General features: G+C 41.8%; 1 protein-coding gene across 3 annotated transcripts in view; it reads left to right on the top strand.

Moving 5' to 3' along the window:
• The first annotated feature begins 7,489 nt into the window (after window positions 1-7,489).
• Window positions 7,490-23,388, top strand: part of MGAT4A (alpha-1,3-mannosyl-glycoprotein 4-beta-N-acetylglucosaminyltransferase A) — a 95,712-nt gene continuing 79,813 nt past the window's right edge. The window contains exons 1-2 of one of the 3 annotated variants that reach the window (XM_074332346.1): window positions 7,490-7,583; window positions 11,976-12,268. In XM_074332346.1, coding sequence (XP_074188447.1) covers window positions 12,175-12,268 — 94 coding nt within the window. In that variant the 5' untranslated portion in view covers window positions 7,490-7,583; window positions 11,976-12,174. The other 2 variants (XM_074332347.1, XM_019753866.2) reach the window with 2 other exon arrangements.

Below are 23,388 nucleotides of genomic sequence, written 5' to 3'. Positions count from 1 at the left end.
AAGATCTGAGTTCCTCTAAATGAGGCCTCTGTGTTTATAACTCAACTGTGTTCAGGTTCTTTGGGCCTCCCATAAAATTGTTCTCTTGCCCCCTAAGATGGGAAGGACTTGCTGATATCCCCCTTAACTCCAGGATAAAATGTAAAGTTTGCTCCTCCATTCCCTTCGCATATAGAATCTGTGGCAGGTCACTCTCACTGTGTGTACCCTCAGTAAGCATTTGTTAAGGACACAAAACAAATTGCTGTCCAAAAACTTTTTAGAGAATTTTTAAAAATATTAATTTTACAAAGCACTCTGTGGAGATTGTCTGGGAATGTTTTATTAATATGTCCATGCAGCAAGATTTTGTATTCAGAGGACATTCTGATTTCTTATGCTATTTCTATCTTCCAAACTCCTTATATAGAGGCTGACTTGAACAAGTCTATTGAATGGAGTGTTCAGAATTCTGGAAGATTCTTTTCTTCCAGAATAGACACCTTAGTTCTCACTGCAGTTTGTTTTTGAAGTGATAATGGCATTTTCAGTTGCATCTAAGACACTAATATTAGAACATGCATTTGCTGACGAGGATTGTCTTTCTCTACTCTCCTGTATCTTAAGTCTTGTGATTTTGATGCTAGGTCAATGCAAAATTTAAAACAGGAAGCAAAACCAAAGCAATAAGCAAATACTTACTTAGCACCTCTAGTAGAGGTATGTAGATAGGGCATATAACTTCAGCTCAATAAATTTTTTTTTTATGATTGTAAGACTTTTTTCTTTTTTTAATTCAGGTAAAAATATTACAGTAACTCTCAAGCTGGTGCTATTGACATAAGGACTCCCCTACTCTTGACCATTTTTGTTATAACATCGTTTTTCTATTCAGAAATCTTCAGTGCTTTCCTTTCACCAGAGCCCCAGGTCCAGACTCGCCTGCGGTTTCCATGACCTGTCATATTTCCCATGATGCCTCTGTTCTTCCTGCTGCCCTGGCACCATGAACACCGAGTATGCACTGTCCCTTTGTGTGTGCGTGTTCCTTCTCTTATAATGCTTATTTATTTTTCTAACTCCTTCACTCATTCTGCAAGGCTCAGAACCAGTGTGTCCTCTTCCATGAAGTCCTCCTTCATTCTGTCAACGAACAGTTGCAGAAAATCTCCCATGTGCCTGCCATACATTGATGAATATGATGGCCCCTGCCCTCAAGCAGCATAACCTCTGAGTGAATGAGGCAGATAAGTTGGCAAACCATCATATTGGTGCTACCCAGCCTTTTTCACTTCATAAACCACATAGAAAATGATAATACTTGTCATGGTCTCCCAGCCTGCTTGTACCTGGAGGGTTGGTTCCACCTGTCCCAGGTCTGACCCAACCACTCCAAAGGCTGAGAGGCATGGAAGCTTGCCCTTCCTCTAACTAACAGCATCTTGGAAACTCAGGGTGATGCTACAGCATGATAAATCTACTGGTGGGAGTACAGGCAGTATGCAGTGGGTCCTTCTCCCAGGCTTGGGGGTAAGGGAAGGCTTCCCACGGATGTGGCATCAAGCTGAATCTTGAAGAACGTTAGCTAGCCAAAGCAGGTGGTGGAGTGGAGCTGGGGAGTCCTTTGCCTCTGGCATGTGCCTCTTCATGGAAGGGAAGGAGTGGTTCGGATGGCATGGCTCTGCCAGGATGTGGCTCTAATGCCGAGCAGGCATGAGATGAGGAGGGTCTTAGGCGTTTCTCCAACCAGACTGGCGACTCCTTGAGGTTTGACACCATATCCTACAACTATGTGTCTTCTAAACTGCTGAGCACCTAAGGGCTCAATACAACATCAATGATTAGAAAAGTCTCTCTTTACTGGTGACAGTGTTGTGATGGCTGCTACGAATCGTGTGGACAGTCCCTCTTCAGAGCGACGTGAATGTGAAGATGTCTTCTAGAGTTTGGGTAAGTCCCTCTAGTGTGGAAGGATCTGACAGCCTTACAATTCTCCATCCTCTCGTGTTTCCAGGACAAGCTTCTGGTTTTGCTTTAAAGAATGCCTAACTTTTTTTTTTTTATTCAGACACTGGGTTGTTTATTTACCCGTTTTCTCTAACCTCACACATTGCTACCTTTCTGTGGTCATTTCTATGGAATGCGGGAGTTGTGAGTGGGCTAGCTCCTGGAGCTGGCTTTCTATTGGAGGCACTGGTTTCAGATCAGAAGGCAGAGGAAGGAGAGAAGCTTCTGGCTTCTGCCTTCAACAGTGTGGCAGTTGCTGGAGGTTGTTGACAACAGCTGCAGGTGTAGTGGGGGTGGGGTGATTCCTCTCTCCACACTCAGACAGCATCTTTTCTGGGATCCAGAACCAACAACAACAGTCCCTTAGCTGTGCATGAGCAGGTGCAAACTCAAGGTGTCCACTCAGGGCAATTAGCAGTCTCTGATCCTTGGGTTTCCATCCTGCTTCCCTTTTGTTCTTCTTCCCCTTCCTTTCTTCATTCATCCCTTCCAACACCTTTGTAACCAATCTCTATAATATTCCCTCTGTCCAAAATACCTAGAATAATCTCTCTCTCTCTCTCTCTCTCTCTCTCTCTCTCTCTCTCTCTCTCTCTCTCTCTCTTACCTACTGGCCCCTAGCTGATACAGACACCTACTTGGAGGGGTGTGTTTATTTGCTATAAAAGAGGATAAAGAAACACTGGGGCTATGGAAAAGGTGACATAGATTATATTGTCCGGATACTCATAACTCAATATTTGGCAGTCATGGTTCTGGGTGTATTAAAGGTTTTTATCTTGTTTGTACTGTACTGATGGAGTAGCACGTTGAACTGCTCCAACTGGTTATATGCATGGATGAATTTCAGATGCAGGGCTGTTGATCCAGTATCTTCTACAAGTACAAAATTCACAGAGAAAGAAAACAAAAAGAACCCCCACCCCCCTGCCCCGGCCCCACAAGGCTCTGTAATTCTCGGGCACATAATTCTCTTCATGGTGCCTGCAGAGTAGATATCAAACATAATAAAACCAGCTTTAATGGTGTGGCTAAGCCACTCAGAAGGGAAGAGTGATCCTTCCAAGTCTCCTAAGCATTCTTGGCAGAGACTTTTTCTGCCACAGGCATGGATGATGGTTCTAACAATGCCTGGAAGGGAGCCTGTTCCCATTAAGACAGTTGGATTCTCTTTTATTTGCTAAAAACTTTTCACTTTTAGCAATGTCTTGTACGTGAATGTAAACACCACTGGCCACACTACTTAAATATATTAAGTTCCTATAATTCCATAATTTCTTAGCCACACAGTCTGGCTTTTGTCTGAGTAACCTGATCGGCACATCGACCTGTGTTGAATGTGAATGACTAGAAAGGGCATCTTTCAAGGGTTCACTCACATAGAGATGAGCAAAGGTGTGGGGAGGAAGTATAAAACTAAACACTAAAAATAATGTAGCTTTCTGCTGTTCTTCATTGGCATGAACCTGAATGTCCACCTAGAATTGAATATTAAATGTGGTGTGTTAGTCCTATGTGAATTCTCTCATCACTTTCTCGGACCTCAGAGGCCCTGTCTGATTACATACCAGAAATAGTTTGTACACTGTATCTGCACCTCTCTGCAGCCAACAAAGAGTGAATATGTTTTGACTACCCATCCTGGTCCTAATTCTCCTATGGCTTCTAGAGCTCACTGTCTGTCAGGTAAAATGAAGAGGGCTCTTATCACCTCTACATGAGCCATTTTAAAAAGCAAGGAAGAACCTCCTGATGCAATCCTCTGGAAGCCTTTATAATTGAAAAATGATCCCATTTGAGCTAGTAGCCAAGAAACCAGAATCACATCATTATTATAAGCACTTATAAATTATGTAAGTTTGATCGTTAATGCATGTAAGGGACTGAGAACTGAAGACCTGGTGCTTGATTTCTTAGAAGTTGATTGCTATAGGCATGGCCCCACCAACAGCTACTCAACATCAAAGCAATAAAAGATTAGCTTCCGGTGTGTTCTCTGCTTTTAGCTCAGATATCACGTCCAGGAAGCCTTGACTGTCCCGAAAATTCTGACTGATGGCCCCAGCTATCTTCTGTCCTAGTATCTTGAGCTCGTGGCACTGTCTACTGGTTTAATTCCTTATCCACCTACCCCACTGGTCTCTGAGCACTTCGTGATTGGGCATCTCTGAACATCATAGGTACTCAGACAGTGTTTGTGGAAAGGACAGCCACCACAGAGCAGTTTTGTTGGCGACAGAATATAGATTGAAGTTACAGGCAGAACTTCTTACCGAAGCACTTCCCCCACTTCTACTGTCAGTATGAGCTAGAGGCCTGGAGAAGGCGGAAAGAGAAACTGCAGAGTAGAGAAGAAACAAAAAGGGAAGAATAGAGGAGAGACGTTGTGGAAAAAGAAACAGATCGGACTCAGTGGGGTTTGAAATGACAGTCTTTGATGGTTTATTAAACAGACACCATAGACTTAGTTGGAAAATCCAGAATTGTATACCCTGCAAAGTTAGGATGAATGATCAACCAATTCTAACACAAATCTTGGAGGCATGTATTCCAGGCCATTCTAATTTCTAGACTTTCCTGAGCTAAAATGTGAATGGTTTGTGACAAGTGTAATTGTATCACCAGATTTCTTCCAAAACCTTTCCTTCTGCTGCCAGACGGAGTAGGAACAACCTATTAAACGGGCCCCAAAAGGAAGGCAGTTTGGTTTTTTCCTGTTTTTTGTTTGTTTGTTTGGTTGGGGTTTTTTTTGTTGTTGTTTGTTTTTTGTCTTCTGCTGGGTTTTGCCACTAACCAGCAGCCAAGGGGAGTTCCTGCTATCTTCTAGAATAATCCCATTGAGTCTTTGTTTGAAGCTTGTCCTTCCCAGCTTTCCTTTCTCCTCTGACATATGATTCTGCTTATAGAATGTTTGTGAATGCTTTCATTTCTTTCCCTCTCTGAGAGAGATAAAAGGGGGGGAGAAGGTAGAGAGAAACAAATCTTTTTAATATTCATCCACTTGTGTCGTGCGGGAGACCCTGCTCGCTGTGCCATATGTCGCGCAGGGCAGGCCTGCGGGGTCTCAGCTCCCGCTCCCCACACAAGAACGCAGGATATGGTGAGGCCAAAAAGGAACACCCACGGAGCCATAGATAGGAGAGTCACACCTCTATATTCTCGCTGGCAGCTAGGTTGGAGACACAGGAAGCAGGAGCCACACTGTCTGCAACCCGCCTTCCTAACTGCAATCCGTGCTTGCCAGCCACCATCTCCTTGCTAGCCCCCTATTTTGCTGCTAGCATAGCCACAGCAGTTATATTAGTGGCCAATGGCTCACTGGTTACAGCTGACGGCCACGTAGCCACAGCTGATGGCCATCCAATCACAGTTGATGGCCATTTACTACCTGAGCCAGCACCTTTCCACGTGAGGCCGAGAGCCTGGAAACTGCACTCCTGGCTCTGTCCCCATAACTTGACAAAAGTTTGTCAGTTTTTGAAGGCAGGAGCAGAGAGGTAGTGTGGTAGATGGTGTAGGGGCTGGGGATCAAACAGCCTGGATTTGAATTCTGGTTACTTTACTTACTAGCTGCCTAAATTACCATTTGTATAATACATGCCATAGTAATTCCTCAGGGCCTCAGTTTCTTCCTCTGTAAAATAGGCATAGTGGCTACCTGTGCTATTGGTTTCATGGCTAATCCTGTGGATGTGGCCTGGTGGATTTGTCCATCATTTGTCCAATGGCAGTGCTTTCTCCATTTGCAAGGATTCTGCTTGTTGGTCATTAAGAACACTGTATAACAAGACCTAGGAGTGTTCATTCCCAAGAGATATTTTAGGCCAGTTATATCAAACAATGGATCAAAGGTTGTATCCTGGAATGATCTCAGTCTTTATTGCTTACATCTGGTCATGAAATCCATTGCCAGCTTGCTACTAGGAAATGTCTTTGTCATAGAATACAGGAAATCTGGCTCTTAGGCCCCCAAAGCAGACAAAAAAGTTGTCATTCAATGTCATGGCTGTCGGTCCGAAGTTATGTTCACGGTGTAGGATAGTGGACAAATCTTTTTGTCTGCTCCCCCTAAATCAGAGGGGTACCACGGGAGAAGGGGAATCATATATTTCTTCCTGAACCTTTAAAAGAGTTCAATAGTCATGGAGAGAACTCTCACCATGTGAGAGCTCAGAAACCCACGTGTGTCATAACTGATTATTAATTATCGTTATGTTGACACAAAAATAAAGGAATTTTGCTGGAGGGGAAAAACCATTCTGATTGATAGCTATCTCTTAGAGTTTTGAATCTTTGAATTGCTATTTTCTAAAAGAACCTCTTTATTACTTTAGGAGCGTGGCAGGAATAAGGATGTGTCCTTGGTCTTAGGCCCCAATTCCCTGTAAATATTAACTTAAAGGATGGTTGTAAGGGTTATTGTAGGGGTTAAAATAACACATCTCTGGTGTTTGAGTCAAGATCTAACACTTACCAGCTGTGTGACCTTGGGCAAACTCTCTGAGCTCCAGTTTCCTCATGAAGAATGGGGATTAAATATGATAGCTCGTAAAAATCTTAGCAACTTGCCTGGTATATGGGTAAGTAACCAAAAGATGATGCACCCTATAGTAGTTATTAGTTATTATCAACGCAAGTCATAGTAGTACATATGGATGCTAAGAAAAACAGGGCAGACCACTCAGTCTTTCTATAGATGATTTTCTACTTGGTTCTGAAGTTAATCTCAAACCTTATGAAACGGAGATAGATGAAGGACATGGGGCTCAGGAGAAAGGGGCAGGACAGCGTGGTGTAGTGGGAAAATCAGAGGTTTTAGCACCCAGATCTGCATTTAAATCCTAGCTGTATTTCTTGTTCCTAGTTGCTTAAGCAGGTCCTTCTCCCAGGATCCCAGTCTCCACATTGGTAAATTGGGGATTAACGATGCCTGTGGCTGTGGGGTCGCGCTGGTTAGACAGTAGGTGAGGTGCCTGGAACAGCGGGGCCTCGGAAGCTATTGTTGGATTAGGGCGGGAGCCGTCTCCGGGACCGGTCGCCAGGAACGCTACCCTAGCAGGACAGCCGGGGAATGGGACCCGAAGCTGGGGGAAGTGGGTTAGGGCTGGGGCAGCCCCGGGTGGCAGGGTCGCACGCCGAGGCGGAGGCCAAGGGCTCCCGGGGCCTTTTGTTGGCCGTCTGAGCTGCCTCTGCACTCGCCGGGGAGGATTATAGCCAGATGTGGCAGCGGGACGGCGGGGAGATGCCAAGTTCTCTGAGCCTGGGATAGGAGACCTCGACTCCGCTCCAGACCCCGCAGTGACATTAAATGAAAGGGGAGCTCGATCTCACGAGAATTATATAGGCAGCGAGACGCACCCCTAAATGACAGCCGGGCGGGCCACTGACGCGGACCACTCGGCCGCGTGGGGGCGCACAGTGGCCGGCGCGCTGCCCCGGCGGCCAATGACTGGCGGGGTCGCGGGCGGGGCCGGGGGCGGGGCAGCCGGCGCTCCAGCGGCGGGGGCGGAGTCGCGGCGGGGAGGCGGGGCGCCCGGCAGCGGCGGCCAAAGCAGCCTCGGCGGCAGCCCCGGCAGAACCGGCAGCGCCAGTGGCTGGTGAGGGGCTTGCGGCGGCGGTGGGGCGCGCGCGCGGCCTGGAGCTAGGGGCACAGAGCGGCTGCGCGGAGGGGCGCGGGGCTGAGGGGCGGCGCCGTCTGCCTGGCTCTGAGGCGCGGGATCACGGGAGATCCACCTGCTGGTAACGGAGCCGCCTGCGCCGCGGCCGGGCCGGGAGCTCGCGCGGCGCGGGCTGCTGCGGGGCTGGTTGGGCGCGGGCTGGGCCGCGGGGCGCGGGCCGGCTGTCCTGGCAACTCCATCAGCCCCCGCCTCCGCTGCCCCTCGGAGTGGCGCGCGCTCCGGTAGCGGGCCGGGCGCCTGGTGCGTGCGGCGGGGTTTGTTGACTTTGGGGCAAAGTGAAGGGAAGAGTGGGTTTGGGGGTGCGGAAGGGGCGGGAGAGTTTCCCGGGGACAGGACCGGGCTGCCGGAGGGCCCACGCCGGGCCCCGGCGCCTCCATGGGGCCGCGAGGCAGGTGAGGCGGGGGCCAGGTTGTCCCGGGCCCGGAGGCGAGGGCTGCTCCCCACCGGGGCGAAGGAGGCATGCAGCCTGGGTAGCTAATTTTCCTACAAAGTGAGGACCTGGTGATGGTCCGCTGTGAAAGAGCAGCCTATCCGCCCCAGGCCTCAGCCCCCCTTCGGGCGGAAGCTGCACGTGGGACCCTTAGGTTGGGTGCAGGTGATTCCATCGAGTGTACCAGGTGGTATCTCGCAGGCGTGTTTTATGAGCTGGCGGTCACACCACTCGCGCGCCCGCTTTTATTTCTCGCAGCGTGTGTTTCTCTGGAGCCCGTTCATTGCTTACAATCCGAACTGCGAAATAGGAGCAGGCACAGTGTGTGTGTGTTGAATGCTTTCCATATATTCTCCTGTTGTGCTTTTTTGCTGAGGGACAAGTTCTGATCAAAGATAATGACAACGTTGTTCGTTTGAATTTAGAAGCTAAATTTAGCAACATAAGCGTTTTATGGTTTACCTTTCCTTTTCTGGATGTTTCAAAAAAAAAAAAAAATAGTTTTGCTAGCAGGTTACCCTGGCATTAGTTTCTTTAGCTCACAGATGTAAATCCAGACACTCACTGGATGAGGAAATTGTGTAAGTTGTAATAAAAATATTAATCCTTTTATAAGTGTAACATGAATGAACTTTAACATAATGGCGGTGTATAAAGTTACATAGTTTATGTCTTGGATTTCATGATTGTGCCTTTCTTCCTTCAGGCACCTCTGTCCTGTCTGTGGGACGGTAATTAAGGAATTGGGCAAGTGTTCAGCAGAAGTGTTCTCAGCCGTGGAACATTGAATATTTCAGAGAACACTTTAAAATAATTTATTATCTAATAATAAAACACAGGACTGCGGCTCTTAAAGATCTGTTAATAAAACAGATTTTTCTGTCTGAGCTCTATAGTTGAAAGTTCCACTCATCTTTGTCAGGATGGACAAGATGACTAGTAATTTTAGCCACTACCATGTTTCCCCGAAAATAAGACCTAATCAGAAAATAAGCCCTAGCATGATGTTTCAGGATGACGTCCCCTGAACATAAGCCCTAATGCGTGTTTTGAAGCAAACCTTAATATAAGACCTGGTCTTATTTTTGGGGAAACACGGTACCAGTTTTTTATTGTTAAGGATTCTAATGTGTAAAGTCTCAGACTAAAATGTTTGCAAATGTGGACACTGATAAAAATATGGGTCACTTTGTCTTTCACTTTAGGTGATCGATCAGTCCATCCAAAGGGCTGTGGTTGTCCAGCCTGTGAACTAACTGCCTCTCCTGGTTTAAGAGCACGGGGGTCATTAGTTTTGCTCTTGTCTGGAGCACTTCATTTGTACCATGTAGTTAAACTTCATTAGTTTGGAAACCCTAATTAAAAATGTATGACTGCATCCTTACTGAGTAAAATGCTCTTTTATTTCTCCTGCAGAATTTCAGGTCATATTTGTTAGAATTCATTATACGCATGTTCTTCAAACCTGAGCTTAATAACTTCCTAGATCCAGTATTTAATATTTCTTGTGTTTTTCACAAATTGTCAATAGTATATCTGTAGAATACTTTGATTTTAGAGTTCATTCACTTAAATTGTGTGTACACAATTTATACTGAATTTTATATGGGCTTTATTTGTATTTAATAAAACTGTATTTTAAAATATCCTTAATTTTATGATTCTCTGCTTACTCTAATAGCCTGTATACTTAGATTTTTTTACTAGGACAAAAATCCTTCCTCTGAAATAAGGTAGGGCTAAGTATATAGCAACAGAAAGTTACATGCATTTTTATATAATGCCACCCCAGGATTAAAATTCCAAGTTATATAAGTCACTGAGTTATCACTTCTCTTTTTATAACCGGACCTCATTACTAGGTGCTTATTGATATAAAACAAGATATTAGGCAATTTATGGAATTTAGTTGAAATCAGATAATTTCACCATGAAGATTTTAAATTCTAAATTGTAAACATGGATGTATTTGATGTTAACTTCTTTTAACTATAGAAGGTGAATAACTGGGTTTAGAAAACAGTGATAACTTGTAAGTGAGAATATCGTTGGAGTTCCTTGTTTGCAGATAGTAAGAGTAAGCAAGAAGGGGTGGGGGGAGGGTGTTCAGTGCTTTTAGAATATTGTACCACAGTTAGAGCTTCTGGCCTAGGAGGGTTAACAGACATGCCTGAGGGTGTATGTGGGGCGGTAGTGGTGCTTAGCCAAAGGCTACAGGAAGTGAGAAATTTGTTTAAAGTGGTAAGTTTAAACTTTGAAATTTCCTATGCATTTTGAAGACCCATATTTGTTATGGAATATAAAACTTTTTTAAATTCACCCTTAAACTGTTGGGTGAAGTTACCAACACTTCGGGAACATTCTTCAGTGTAACCTGAGACTTGGAGTGTCCCTGGCACTTGCCTTCCAAGTGCTAGGGTGCAGGTGGCCGAGTTTGAGTGGCAAAGGGTAGTAGGTAAGAACTTAGACCTTAGACATTGAAGTCATACACATTAAGGTTCTCTTTGGGTTCATTTCCTTGTGCCCATTTCCTTGTGCATAAAATAGGATTAATAATGCCTGCCTCATGGGATTTTGCAAAGATTTAAAACATACAATGGACCCAGCACAGGAAACACTCAGTGAGTTGTAGTGTCTATGATTATTATTACTAATACTGTGCCCTACTGATCCGTCTTCACTAGTAGAGATTTCTGGTAACGTTCAGTTTTGCAAAGTAGCTGAGATGGTAGTTTTTGAATTGCCTACAAATGGCCAATTGAATCAGCCATATTCTTCTACTGAGGGAATTGTCCCTTGGGCTTGTGAGGCATTTTTGGAGGTGCATTAACTCACCCCACTAGAGTGTCATTTGGTATATTGCCAAGTGCATCTTGTGGTCCCCTTGAGGCCACCAGGAATCAATGCACATCTGCGTGACTGACATGCTCCCAGGGGATAGACCTGCTGTGCATAGAGTGCACTGAACCAGTAGCGGGCTGCAGTTTTTTTGTTTGGTTTTATTTTTAATACACTTAACATTTATTGAGAACCGATTATGTGGTAGGCAGCCATGCTTAGGTGCTTCTTGTGACTTCATTTCATTCCAGTTTCTCAACAGCTCTATTAAATGGGTGGCGATCTCCTGGATTTTCTGAGTTAAAGCAATGCTAAGGGATGGGTCCTAGGTCACACAGTATCCTGGCTGGATGGCTGCATTTTCTAAATGCCTAAATATTCCAAATTTCCACCTTGGGAGTAGGTTAATCTGTGGAAAAACTACATTTATTCTATGATGATGGTAAATAACAGCAATAACTGTAACCCTTTTCAGACTTTTGACATGTGTAAGGGGCCAGGACAGGTTGTTTTCTTATTTTGTGGGTGAACCGATAAGGCCTAGATAAGTGACATACCGAAGTCCTGTAAGCAGCGATGGAGCCAGGCCCAGAACCCAGGGCTTTTGACCCTTACATGTTGTGTAGTCTGTCCGTTTTCTCAAGTTTTTTTAAACATTATTATTGCATAATAGGAAGACTGAAGAGGGTGAAGATTGTGTTACTCAGGAACCATTGTGTGATCATGAGAGTTCTCAGCTTGGAATCTGTGGCTTATTATATGTTTAATGAGCCCCCCAGTTTCCCTCTTTAAATAAGTAACCATAACTTCCTTCTCACAGACAAAACCAAACCAAGGAGGAGGGAATATATGCAGTTGGAAGCTTTTTTCTCCGGAGGAGAAGAACCGTATAATTCTAGTATAATGACTGGTTTAGATGTGGGGATAATCTTGATACATTGTAGCTCTACAAAAAGTCTGTTTGTAATGGTCACTAATAAATAAAGAAACCAATATTTTGTATTACTGAACAAGTTTTTCTTTCTGTTTTCCTCTTGGTTCAGAAGAAAGCCTGAGACATCAACCTATGAAGACTGTGAAGACAGTTCTGAATAGCAGTTGTGACTGGTGGTGCTGTCACACTTATTCTGCAGAGCCTCTGAAATGAACCTCTCTTATTGATTGTTTTGATTGGCCCGGAACCAGGAGTACTGGATTCAGTTGACTTCATAAATGTATGAACCAGTGTGATGGTGAAATGAGATGAGGCTCCGAAATGGAACTGTAGCCACTGTTTTAGCTTTCATCACTTCGTTCCTTACTTTATCTTGGTATAGTACATGGCAAAATGGGAAAGGTAAGGCAAAGATCTCCAAAAATGTACATGAAATGTACTAGGCTTTTTGCTTTGTTAACGATGCATAAATGCTGAGGTTAAATACTTCAGCAGTCTGCATGTTGCATGCTATCTGCTGGTGGCCTGGAAGTTTCTTTCTGGCATAAAAATAAAATGGTATTCTTGGACAGAGGAGACAGAGCATTTCTAATTTGAATGGGGTTTATTTTGTTTTCGATTTCTTATAATTGCACTCAGAGGAACAGATAATGATCGGTGGTTTATGTTATACAGGGTGGCCACGTTGAATAATGAAGACTTTTGTTTGGGCATTTTATTTTTATTAGTAAACATCATAAATGTTTAATAAGCATCCTTGTACTGGATGTTGTATAAAATGCCTAAAAGGACACAGCCAGAACCTTCATGAAATTTATATGCTGCTTATACTAATGATTTGGTGCTGTGTAGTTAATAATTTAAACTGCCTAGATTGACAGATTGCTCTTGAGGCAAAAATATTTATGAAGTGGGGGAGAAGTTCTGATTAGAAAATTTTTTTAATTTTAAAAAGTTAATTGTGTTTGGACTGTTGAACTGTGTTTTCCAAGAAGGTTATCTGTTCAGTGACTGGAATTGTATTCAGGGATAGTGGGTTTTTGTTTTTTGCTCTTTTGGAAGAGAAATTATTTGGAGTAAATCCTACCCCCAATTTTTACCTCTCCTTTCCTTGTAATAACCTAAGGAATGTTGAGGCAAGAAGGATGGAGGTGTCGAGATGAGTGCATATTTGGTTTGTTACAGTCAAGTTAGAGTAATCATTGTCACCTGGTTATTTGAAGCTGCTGTTGCCTGCATTGATTTGACTTGTATGAGGATAACTGAAAAGATGGATTCATGACTGAAGTTTTTTCTGTGTGTGTGTGTGTGTGTGTGTGTAGTGAACTGATATAAGTGAAAAAAGCATATGCTCTGTGCTTTGAACGAGTATGGTATTCTTTTTCTCTTTTTTTTCTGTGAGTTGAGGTCTAATTTGCGTGGGGAATCTCTTTGGGGAAAAATGAATGAAAAACTTGTTGAAGACCTTTCTTCTTCATGGACAAATATATACATTTTAGATTTCCTTTTTAAATTGTGCCAAAGGGAGAAGATTTCCTTAGGAAGAACTTCAAATAGTTAATTAATCAAGCTGTTGATTGTCCCCAAGATTTACTCTTGAAATAAGGGAATGACCATAAGAAGAATATATGGGTTTTTTTTCCTTATCAGGAAACATACTTATTCAGAGAGTTATAGTAATGGAGAAACTTGACCTTTCTTCTCACTGTGTGTAATTTAAGGGATTAAAAGTTTTGGAATCTCTGTTCCATTGTTCTTGTTTCTTATGTAAGGGCATTATAAGCATTTTTTTTTTTTTTTTTGGTATTAAGCTGTCTTTAGAATCAAAATTGATTTAAACAATATAAGATTCTTTCACCATGTGGTGTTAGATACAGACACAAAAAGTGTTCTTTTGGTTATCGCTTGAACAGCTGTGTAATCCTTCCGTGCATACTCTTATGCTGGTTTTCTGCTTAGTGTTTTGTCCAGTCTCTTTCAGGTATCAACAGAGGTCTTCTGTTGTGGTTATGTAAAATCCCCTGTGTTGTAATGCTATCGTTTATGTAACCACCCCAACTGCTGAGCATTTGGATTCTTTCTAGATTGTTCTGGGAGTCAGACGCTCGGGTTTTCTGGTACAGACCTGATTTCAGATATTCCCGTATACCCATAAACCATGTACTGTGATTTTTATTTTGAAAGCATGGTTTCCATACTCATTGACATTGCTGAAATAATAGTTTAATTATAGAATTATTGTTATTCCATCCTTTCTGTGGATGAGAAAACCAAAGCAGAGTGGCTGAGAAACTTGCCAAGGTTATGCATTAAGTGGTGGAGTGAAGGTTGAACTGAGACCTGCCGATTCTAGAGATTATGCTCTTAGCTATTGATCTATGACCCAAAAGAGCAGAGACAGAGGCTACAAATTTTTGAGACACTTCACAGAAGAAGAGTAAATGTGAAGGCAATACCAGGCAGAGTAAGGGACAGTGGACAGTTCAGGTAGAGGGTGCTGTATGTGAAGCCACGGAATTCTGAAAGGGTGGAGAGTATTTGTGCTTTGGAATTCTGAGATGCTCCCTGGGATTGACACGTAAGATTCCTAGATCGTCTCAAGGTGTAGCAGGCAATCAACAGTGCGGTTCCTAGAAGTATATCTAGCTTGTCTTAGTCTTTATTTACCACTTGGAAGAACACACGAGCTGGTCCCTGGGATTGGCGTAAGTTGGGAGGATGTCAGCAACACAGCCAGGGAAGGGTACTAGTTCCAGCTGAGTACATAGAATTCCCACATAAAAATGAGGCAGAATTCCCAATATGTGACATAGACAGGCTGGGAAAGTTGGGAAAGTGGGACGAGAGTAAGTACATGTCTTACTTCTTGGTGGGGGAACGGCCCCTCATAAACCTCCTACTTTGGTCAGGCACACTCCGGAAGCTGGGAGGGCTGAGCAAGCAGTTGTACGTTCCTTTCCATGGGGACACACAACATTCATGTACACGTTTCTGTGTGGACATACACTTCCATTTTTTTGGGGGGGGGGGGAATTTTCACCTGGGAGTGAAATTGCTGGTCATATGGTAACTCTACATTAAATCATTTGAAGAGCTGCCAGACTGTTTTCCAAAGCAGCTGGACCATTATGCATTGCTCTAGCAGGGTATGCGTTCCTCTGCCAATCAAATCTACTTGATTTCTTCATATTCTTGACAACACTTGTTATCTGGCTTTCTGATTCTACTACCCTAGTGGTTGTGGAATAGTATTTCATTGTGGGTTTGACTTAACCAGATGACTAATAATGTCTAGCATCTTTTAATGTACTTGTTAGCCATTTGTATATCTTCCTTGGGAAAATGTCTATTCAGATCCTTTGCCTGTTTTAGAAAATGGGTTGTTTTTAAATTGTAAGAGTTGTTTGTGTATGTATTCTAGATACAAGTTCCTTATCAGATGTATGATTTGCAAATATTTTCTTCCTTTCTGTGGGTTGTCTATTCACATTCTTGATGGTGTGCTGTGAAGCACAAAATATTTTAATTCTGATGAAGTTCAGTCTGTTTTTTGTTGTTGCTTGTGCTTTGGATCTAAAATCCATTGCCAAATCCAAGTTCGTGAAGATTCGCCTATGTTTTCTTCTATTTAATCATTTTTGTTGTTAGGTTGTTGATCCATTTTAAGTTAATTTTTGTATGTGGTGGGAAGTAAAGGCCCAGCTTCATTCTTCTGCATGTGGCTACCCGGTTGTCCCGTCACCATTTGTTAAAAACACTGTTTTTTTCCCCGTTGACTGGTCTTGGCATTCTTGTTGGAAATCAGTTGATTATAGATGTATAGACTTAATTCTGGACTCTCAGTTCTATTCCATTGGTCTTCCTTGGGCTAGTACCACACTTTTTTTCTTTATTGAGATAAAATTGGTATATAGCATTATGTAAGTTTCAGGGGCACAACATTATAATTTGATATTTATATGCACAAAAAGTGGTCACAATAAATCTAGTTACCATCCGTCACCATACAATTGACCTCCTCGTCCAGTTTTGCCCACTCCCAACCCCATTCCTCTCTGGTAACCACCAGTCTGTTTTCTGTATCTGAATTTGTTTTTGTTTTGTTTGTTCTTTTGTTTTGCTTTTTAGATTCCACATGTAAGTGAAACCTATAATATTTGTCATTTTCTGTCTGACTTATTTCACTTAGTATAATGCCCTCTAGATCCATCCATATTGTCACAAATGGCAAGATTTTCTTTTTTATAGCTGTGTAGTATTCCATTATATATATACCACATCTTCTTTATTCATTCATCCATCAATGGACACTTAGGTTGTTTTCGTATCTTGGCTATTGTAAATACTGCTGCAATGAACATTGGGGTACATAGAGTAGTTCCCCTTTCTGCAGGGGATATGTTCCAAGACCTCCAGTGGATGCCTGAAACTGTGGATAGTACCAAACCCTATACATATTATGTTTTTCCTATATATACATACCTATGATGAAGTTTTATAAATTAAGTACAATAAGAGATTAACAACAATAATAAACTAGAACAATTATAACAGTATACCATAATAAAAGTTTTATGAATGTCTCTTTCAAAATATCTTACTGTACTGTATTTACCTTTTCCTTACAATGTAAGATGATAAAATGGCTACATGATGAGATGAAGTAAGATGAATGGCATAGGCATTGTGATGTAGTGTTAGGCTACTTTTGACCTTCTGGCAATATGTCACAAAGAGTATCATTTACTTGCTGTAAATGGCTGGTTGTCCCTTGTATCAGGAGGTCTCTTGCTGAAGTCTTTGTATAGGCTTTCTGGCACAACACCTTGCTGTCAGTCAGAATACGTTTTCTGTTCGTGTCTGCTGATTGTCTTATGGGTGTTCCCTTGTACATAACAAGTTGTTTTTGTCATGCTGCTTTTTAAGATTCTCTCTATCTTTAACTTTTAACTCTGTGATTTTAATTATAATGTGTCTTTGTGTAGATCTCCTCGGCTTTGTCTTGTTTGGAACTCTGGGCATCTCGGATCTGGATGTCTGTTTCCTTCCTCAGGTTAAGGAAGTTTTTGGACATCATTCCTTCAAATAAACTTTCTGCCTTTTTTTCTCTTCTCTTTCTGGGATCCCTATAATTTCAATGTTGTTCCTTAGATGTTGTCCCATAAGTCCCTTAAGCTATCTTCACTCAAAAAAAAAATTTTTTTTTTTTTTTTTGCTGCTCTATTTGTGTTTGTTCCACTGCCCTATCTTCCAGGTCACTGATCCTTTCTTCATCTCGTCTGCTGTTGAACCCCTCTAGTGTAGTTTTCAGTTCAGTGATTGTATTTTTCAGCTCTGTGACTTCTGTTTGGTACTTATTATGTTTTCACTTTGTTGAAGTTCTGTCTGTGTTCATCCATTCTTTTCTTGAGAGTGGTGAGCATCTTTATGACCATTACTTTGAATTCTTTATCAGGTAAGTTATTTATCTTCATTTCATTTAAGGTTTTCTTTGGAAGGGGGGTTATGTTGTTCTTTCATTTGGAGCATATTCCTTTATTTCCTCATTCTACTTGACTGTGTATATTTCTGTGTATTAGGCAAAACAGCCATCTCTCCAAGTCTTAAATGAATGGTCATTAGAAGACTGGAAGTGTGTTTCAGTCTTTTGTCTGTGCAGTGCAGTAGGGGAGGTAGCCTGCCAAGAACTAGCTCTCAGATTGTTCCCCTGGGGCTCAGAAATGCAAGCCCCTCTGGCCACAAGCACCCAGTGTTCAAGGGGCATCCTGTGGTTTACATGCTGGGGCAGAACCACAACAGAGGAACACAGGACCGGGCGAGCCTCCCCCAACCCCACTGGGTTGGGTGGGTGCAGAAACAGGCAGAGGAGCACCGGGTCAGTAGGGTGGGAGAAGAAGCCACAGGGGAGCGGCTGGTATGGGGCAATTAGTGCTAGCAAGGTGATGAGTGCCAAGAATTGTGCCCCCCAGCACCTTTTTCCCCGGAGAGAGAGTTTCAACAGATTCTTGTCTCTCCAGCATACACTTTAAGATTAGTTCATGAATATTCCTCACAGATGATCTAGGAACTTTTTAAACTGCTGCCTCTGCACTGGCACTTGGAGTATGTAAGTCTGTGCGCGAGCCTTTGAAGAGCAGAGTCTCAGTTTCCTACAGTCCTGGGTCTCCTGGATGTAAGCTCCATTGGTTTTCAAAACCACCTGTTTTGGGGACTCATCTTTCTGGTGCAGGTCCCAAGAGTTGGGGTGCCTGATGTAGGGCTTGAACCCCCTTGCTCCTTGGGGAGTAGCTCTATGTATCCCTCTGTCTTGTGGGTTGCTATGCTGCGGTGTAGTTCCTGGTGAGACTGCATCTCTGCCTCTCCTACCCAAATTGTGGCCTTTTTATCCTTTGTTGTAGAAGAGCTGTTCTGCTAGTTTTCAGGTCTTTTACAAAGAGCATTGTTTCATATGGTATGTCCACGAGAGGAAGTCAGCTAAAGACCTTTCTTCCTATGCCACCATCTTGAACCCACTTTTATTCCTGTATTGATTATCATTGCTTTGTAGTAAATTTTGAAATACGGACACATAAGTGCTGTTACTTTCTTCTTTTCCAGGATTGTTTTCAATATTTTGGGTCCCTTGCAATTTCATATGAATTTTAGAATCAGCTTGTTAATATAGTAAAAAAGTCAATTGGGATTCTGATAGGGATTGCATTGAAACTATAGATCAGATTGGGTAGTATTACCATCTTAACAGTGTGGACTTCCAGTCCATGAACATGGGATGTTTTTCCACTTATTTTTATCTTTAATTTCTGTCAACAATTTTTTATGTTTTCATAGTATAATTTTTATGCTTTTGTTAAATTTATACCTATTTTATTCTTTCTGATGATATTTTGAATGGAATTGTTCTCTTAATTTTATTTTAGTTTGTTTATTGCAAGTGTATAGAAATCCAATTTATTTTTGTATATTAATCTTGTAGTCTGCAACCTTGCTGAACTTATTTATTAGGTCAAATAGGTTTTCAGTGAATTCTTTAGGATTTTCTACATACAAAATCGTGCCATCTGTGCATAGAAATAATTTTATTTCTTCCTTTCCAATCTGGAGGCTTTTAATTTTTTTCTTGTTTAATTTCCCTGGCTAGAACCTTCATTACAGTGTTTAATAGAAGTGGTGAGAGCTGACATCTTCTCTTGTTCCTTATCTTAAAGAGAAATCAGCCAGACTTTCACATTTCAGTGTGGTGTTAGCTGTGGTTTTTCAGAATATGTTCTTATTTTAGGTCAAGGAAGTTGCCTTCTATTCCTATTTTGCTGATTGTTTTTATCATGAAAGAGTGTTGGATTTTCTTTTCCTGCATCTATTGAGATGAATATCTTTCCTGCATCTATTGAGTGATTTTTGTTTTGTATTAAGATATATTGCATTAATTGATTTTTAGATGTTCAACCAACCTTGCTCTTTGTGTCGGTTTGAATCAATGTCTAGCATCACTTGCTTTCAGCCTGATGAGCTTCAGCCTGATGAGTATTTCTTGTAAGGCAGGTCTTCTAGCAATGAATTCTACCATTTGGGGGGCGGGGGGAGACGGGGAGATATATATATTTTACCTTCGTTTTTGAGAAATAGCTGTGCTGGATATAGGAGTTTTTGTTGACAGGGTTTTTGTTGTTGGTGGTGGGTTTTTTTTGTTTTGTTTTTGGGTTTGTTTGTTTGTTTTTAGCACTTTATGTTATCCCACTGCCTTCTGGCTGCCATTATTTTTGATGAGAAGTCACTATTGATCTTACTGGGGTTCCCTTGTAAGTGATGCATCATTTTTCTCTTGTTGCTTTCAAGATTTTCTTGTATATGACTTTTATCATTTTTACCATGATGTATCTGTTTGTGGGTTTTTTTGTTTGTTTGTTTTTTGTTTTTTAAGATTTTATTGGGGAAGGGGAACAGGACTTTACTGGGGAACAGTGTGCACTTTCAGGACTTTTTCTCCAAGTCAAGTTGTTGTCCTTTCAATCTTAGTTGTGGAGGGTTCTGTTCAGCTTCAAGTTGTTCTTTCAGGCTTAGTTGTGGAGGGCGCAGCTCAGCTCCAGGTCCAATTGCCGTTGCTAGTTGCAGGGGGCACAGCCCACTATCCCCCTTGCGGGACTCGAGGAATTGAACTGGCAACCTTGTGGTTGAGAGCCCACTGGCCCATGTGGGAATCGAACCGGCAGCCTTCGGAGTTAGGAGCATGGAGCTCTAACCGCCTGAGCCACCGGGCCGGCCCTGTTTGTGGGTTTTGATGGGTCTGTTTGTTGCTTCCTAGATGTGTAGATTATTGTCCTTCAATAACTTTGAAAAGTAGTCAGTCATTATTTCTCTTTGAATATTTTTTTTACCTTTCTCTTCTCTCCTCTGGTATTCCCATTACATTTATGATGGTATACTTAACGGTATCCCAAATTTCTCTGAGGCTCTGTTCATTTTTCTTTATTTTTCTTTCCTTTTTTTTTTCTTTTCTTTCTTCAGCTTACATAATCTCTGTTGATCTGTCTTCTGAATCTTGCTGAATTCTTCACGAGTCTTGCTGATTCTTTCTTTTGCAAGTTCAGATCTACTGTGGAGGCCTCTACTGAATTTTTCATTTCTGTTATCATCCTTTTCAGCTCCATAATTTCCATTTGGTTCTTTCTTAAAATGTCAGTCTCTTTATTGGTATTCTTTATTTGATGCACCATTGCCATACCTTCCTTTACTTCGTTAGTGAAGCTTTTCTTTAGTTCTGTGAGCATATTTATAACAGCTGTTTTGAAATTTTTACCTGTTGAATCCTGTCCTTCCTCTCCCTCCCTTCCCCCAAGGTTTAGTCTCTTGTTTGGGTGTGCCTCAAATCATCCCAGGATGACCATTGTTCCTGGTAGGGTTCTCTTCCATGCTTTCATTGACCTCTGCACTAATTGCTGGCTGATTGTTCTGTTGTTTACAATGGTGCACTGGAGCATACGTTCCACAAACTAATCTAATCCCATCGGGGTTCCTTTGAAGAAATTGTTTCTGAGTTCAGTGTTTATTATTTCTGACTCCAGGAAGGCTCCTGCTAGCTGTCACTTTCCCTGTTTCTCTCTTGCAAACTAGCCACCTACGACCTAGGGTATGATTTCATTAGATCCTTTATTCTCCCAATTCCTTCCTTTCCAGCCTCCACTATTTTTGAGGGGGCTTTAGGTTTAAACTCCTCCATGCTCTGTTGCAAATGAAGCTAGTTCCGCTGGGAGATTAAGAGCTGTCTGTTTAATGGCCCGCTTTCCCTGCCCAGGCAAAATTTCTGAGCCAGGGCTCTTGAGGTGGGGGGTGGAGACAATGACAGACTTCTTTCCACTCTAGGAGCTGAGCCCTAGGTTAGGAGAGAGGGTCAGTAGCCTGAGGTTCTCTTGGCTCTGCCTGTCCTGGTGCAGAACCACTGCCTGACTAGCTGGAGGAAGGGCTGCTTGGCCCTCAGTATTCTTAGCACACAGCACCCAAGGTAGAGCCTTGGTGCGTGAAAATATATGAAAAGACCAGCTGTCATATCCTGTTAGCTATAAAAATATAGACACTAAATAAAGCATTTTGTTTAAAACTATGACTCTTATTTGTGAACAAAAGTAATGAACAAAATCTTTTAGATTTTGGTTTCTTCTAGTGTTTCTTTATGGAATAAGCAAAGCTTTCAAACAGGATATAAGGAAAATTAATAGTAAGTCTAGGATTTGGAGTACACTACCATGGTTCTGGCTCACTGAGCTTGTGTAATAGTGTCTGCTGAGTGCCTTTTTTTGCATGTTAAGAGGTTTGGATTACATTAGTGACTACATCAGAGGAAAACCCCTGCACTAGTGTGAAGGTGGGGAGGGAGACAGCTAAAAAACCATAAATAAGTCAAACAGGAAGCTGAAGGGTAATAAATGTGTTCCTTAATTTCTTTATTTTGAAATAATTTTAGATTTACAGTAAATTTATAGAAGTAGCACACAAAATTCCCTCATAACTCATAATATGAACAACTTACATAACCACAGAGTACAGTTTTCTAAAACAAAAAGTTGACTTTGATACGTGCTATGAACTAATCTACAAACTTGACTTAAATTTCGCCAGCTATTCCACTAGTGTCCTTCTGTTCCAGGACCCAGCCCCAGATCCCACATTGCGTTGAGTTGCCGTGTTTCCTAGTCTCCTCCCCTGTAGGGACTTCCCTCAGTTTTTCTTTGTCTTTTATGTCCTTGGAACTTTTGAAGATATTTGGCCAGTTATTTTGTAGAATGTCCCTTAATTTGAGTTTGATGATTTCTCATGATCAGATTGAGGTAATGCATTTTTGGCAAGAATTCCACAGAAATGACCTGTATCCTTCTTATTACATTATATCAAGAGGTGCCTGATGTCGACATGTCCCGTCATGGGTTTTGTTAACTTTGATCACTTGGTTAAAGGGGTGTCTGCCTGGCTTCTCCTGTAAAGTGACTCTTTTTTTCTTTTGTAATTCATAAGCGTTTTGTGGAGTCATACATTAAAACTAAGCAGATGTCCTGTTTCTCACCATGCTTTTGCCCACAAGCTTTAACCTCCATTGATGATTTTTGTCTGCATCAGTTGTTACTGTGGTGTTTGCCAAATATGATTTTCTATTTCCATCATTCCTTCCAAACTTATTAACTGGTCCTCTGCTGAAAGGAAGAGATGTCTTCTTTTCTCTCATTTATTTCTTATTTCTTTATATGAGTATGAACTTCCGGATAGTATGAACTATTTATTTTGTTCTGTGGATTATAATCCTTTATTATCATTAGTTATTTTGTTGTTTAAATTGTCCTAGTGGTGGCCATTGGCAGCTTCTTCAAGTTGGCTTTTGTGCCTTCAACACGCCCGTCATTGTTTTCAAATTTATTGAGGTGAAATTCATATAACATAAAATTTACCATGTTAAGTGAACAGTTTAGTGGCATTTAGTACGTTCATGGTGTTGTGCAACCACCACCTTGACCGAGCCTCCATTTAGTTTTTGAGCAATTTTTAATTTTCTGGAGCCATAAGATGCTCCAGTTCATCTTGTCTTTACCCTGCTCCAGTCCTGGAAGTACCATTATCCAAAGGAAGCTCTAGTTCCTTTGGATAAACGTGTGCTCATTGGTATCTCCAATTCTGGTCCTTCTCTGTGGCCATTGCAAGGACATGTATGTGTGATACATGCACATCTGTATTTATTTCTATTATATATCCATCTGTATATATTTTTTAAAAAATGACCACCATGAGTTCATACTGATCCCGCTGATTTTAATCCAGTACTATAGTATTCATTCTAGTCTCCACTTCTCCTTGCTAATAACCCGTCTCTGGCAGTAAAAAACATGTCGGTTAGTATCCCAATATAATTACTTACTTGCTCAATCCCAGTATATACATACAGTAGTTTCAGAAGTGCTAACCCATATCCCAGTGAAAAATAAATTTACTAGGGACGATATTTGTGCACAGTTCTTTTTGTATTTAGATTTGCAGTGTGGAAC

Source organism: Rhinolophus sinicus, linkage group LG05 (assembly GCF_036562045.2).
Source record: "Rhinolophus sinicus isolate RSC01 linkage group LG05, ASM3656204v1, whole genome shotgun sequence".
Classification (NCBI taxonomy): Eukaryota; Metazoa; Chordata; class Mammalia; order Chiroptera; family Rhinolophidae; genus Rhinolophus; species Rhinolophus sinicus.
This window is presented reverse-complemented; position numbering and strand designations above follow the sequence as displayed.